This window comes from Schistosoma mansoni, assembly GCF_000237925.1.
Source record: "Schistosoma mansoni, WGS project CABG00000000 data, supercontig 0908, strain Puerto Rico, whole genome shotgun sequence".
NCBI lineage: Eukaryota > Metazoa > Platyhelminthes > Trematoda > Strigeidida > Schistosomatidae > Schistosoma > Schistosoma mansoni.
This window is the reverse complement of record NW_017386488.1, coordinates 2,961-5,811: the sequence shown is the minus strand read 5'-3', so window position 1 is coordinate 5,811 and position 2,851 is coordinate 2,961. Positions and strand designations below refer to the sequence as shown.

General features: G+C 46.2%; 1 protein-coding gene across 1 annotated transcript; it reads left to right on the top strand.

The window, feature by feature from the left end:
* Positions 1-1,678: 1,678 nt before the first annotated feature.
* Smp_121030 (unnamed protein product) lies at positions 1,679-2,065 on the top strand (the record flags this gene model as incomplete). Its single annotated transcript, XM_018792108.1, has 1 exon — positions 1,679-2,065. One exon carries the CDS (start codon positions 1,679-1,681, stop codon positions 2,063-2,065), a length of 387 nt encoding a protein of 128 aa, XP_018644110.1.
* Positions 2,066-2,851: the final 786 nt, after the last annotated feature.

Genomic DNA, 2,851 nt, shown 5'->3' with positions numbered 1-2,851 from the left:
CCTTGGAGCTAGATAATTCTGATTCTGACACTCTGGATTCTAGCGAAGAAGGTGGTCTAGAGGAGGAGGTGGCACGGTATGAGGAAAAAAGATATCACCCTGATAGACACCGGCCACTGAAAACAAAAATGAATGTGAGGCCACCGCCTATAAATCCGGCGGGCTCACGCCCCTCAGCGCCTCCGCCATATGAGCTTCGGCTGAATACTGGTACTGACTCCTTTTTACCTTTAGAGGAACGGAGAAAAATACAAATGGCTTTTCCAGTATTCGAGAATGTGGAAGGCGGAAGAGTACATACCCCCGTAGATTACAATCAAATTAAAGAATTGGCCGAATCCGTTCGTAATTATGGGGTCAATGCTAACTTTACCACATTACAGGTGGAAAGGCTTGCTAATTTTGCCATGACTCCCACTGACTGGCAAACGACAGTGAAAGCAGTGCTTCCCAACATGGGACAATACATGGAATGGAAGGCTCTCTGGTATGATGCAGCCCAGGCACAAGCTAGAGTTAATGCCACGGCTGAAGATGAGAATCAGAGGCAGTGGACATTTGAAATGCTGACAGGTCAGGGTCAACATGCCCTTAATCAAACCAACTACATCTGGGGCGTCTATGGTCAGGTGTCGGCCGCCGCTATTAAAGCATGGAAGGCCCTCACAAAAAGGGGAGAGTCCAGTGGACACCTTACAAAGATTGTCCAAGGACCCCAAGAGCCATTTTCAGACTTTGTGGCCAGAATGACAGAGGCCGCCAGTCGCATCTTTGGTGATTCAGAACAAGCTATGCCCCTGATTGAGCAACTTGTCTATGAACAAGCAACCCAGGAATGTCGAGCGGCTATCGCCCCTCGCAAAAGCAAAGGTTTACAAGATTGGCTCAGAGTGTGCAGGGAGCTGGGGGGACCCCTAACCAATGCAGGACTAGCTGCCGCCATTTTACAAACGCACAGGTATAGAGATTTATCTAATCGAAAAGCTTGTTTTAATTGTGGGAGAATGGGGCACCTTAAGAAAGATTGTCAAGCCCCTGAAAGAACAAGAGAATCGAAGCTTTGCTATCGTTGTGGTAAAGGTTATCATAGGGCTAGCGAATGCAGGTCAGTCCGGGATGTAAAAGGGAGGCTTCTGCCCCCTATTGAAGAACCCAAGGTACCCCAATCAAAAAACGGGTCACGGGGCCCATGGTCCCAGGGCCCTCAGAAATATGGGAACCAATTTCAGAAAAGCAATCAAGAGGAAGTAGAGGTTTCCGAGGAACCCCCGGAATGGACTTGCGTGCCGCCTCCGACTTCTTACTCATGCCCCAAATGAATGTTCAACCGGTCCCAGTCCATTCCCCTGGACCTTTGCCCCCTGCCACCATTGGGCTTATTCTGGGCCGTGGCTCCTTAACTTTACAGGGACTCATTATATATCCTGGAATTGTTGACCCGTATCATAAAGAGGAGATTCAAGTTCTCTGTTCTAGCCCTCGGGGTGTATTTTCTATAAAGCAGGGAGATAGAATTGCACAACTGGTGTTGCTGCCCTCCCTCGGGGATGGAGAAACCTACACTTTACAAAAAAGGGCTATGGGATCTTCTGGAAGTGATTCAGCCTATCTGGCTATACCCCTAAATGAGAGACCTACAATAAAATTGTTAATTAATGGAAAAGAATTTGAAGGGATAATGGATTCGGGAGCAGACAAAAGCATTATTTCACTCCATTGGTGGCCGAAGTCTTGGCCCACTGTTGTTTCATCTCATTCTCTACAAGGTCTTGGATACCAGTCCTCTCCTGCCATCAGTGCCTCAGCCTTAACCTGGCGGGATGCTGAAGGCAAACAGGGATGTTTTACCCCCTATGTGTTGCCACTCCCTGTAAATTTATGGGGACGGGATGTGTTACAAGCCATGGGCATGACCCTAACTAATGAATACTCCCCCCAGGCATCAGCCATTATGGCAAAGATGGGGTATACAAACGGTAGAGGCTTGGGTAGGCAAGAACAAGGCAGAATAAAACCCATTACACAACACGGAAATCGGGGTAGAAAAGGACTGGGTTTTATTTAGGGGCCGTTGAGGCTTCACGACCCATACCATGGAAAACAGAGGAGCCGTTATGGGTCTCTCAATGGCCTCTATCCTCTGAAAAATTAGAGGCTGTCACAAGATTAGTGCAAGAACAGGAACGGCTGGGGCATCTAGAGCCTTCTACCTCCCCATGGAATACACCAATTTTTGTTATTAAGAAGAAATCTGGGAAGTGGAGATTACTCCACGACCTGCGGGCCATTAACAATCAGATGCATCTTTTTGGCCCTGTTCAAAGAGGCCTTCCTTTGCTTTCTGCACTTCCTCAAGATTGGAAGCTTATTATTATAGATATTAAGGATTGTTTCTTCTCTATTCCACTTTACCCACGGGATAGACCAAGGTTTGCCTTCACTATCCCTTCTCTTAATCATATGGAACCAGACAAGAGATTTCAGTGGAAGGTACTGCCGCAAGGCATGGCCAATAGCCCAACAATATGTCAGCTATATGTGCAGGAGGCTTTGGAGCCAATTAGGAAGCAATTTACATCTTTAATCGTTATCCATTATATGGACGATATTCTTATTTGTCACAAAGAGTTAGATGTTTTACAAAAGGCTTTTCCCATGCTGGTGGCTGAATTAAAACAGTGGGGATTAGAGATTGCCTCAGAAAAGGTTCAAATTGCAGATACAGGCCTCTTTTTGGGCTCAAAGATTACTCCCAAAAATATAGTTCCTCAGAAAATAGAAATTCGCAAAGACCACTTACAAACATTAAATGATTTTCAGAAACTTCTGGGAGATATAAATTGGTTGAGGC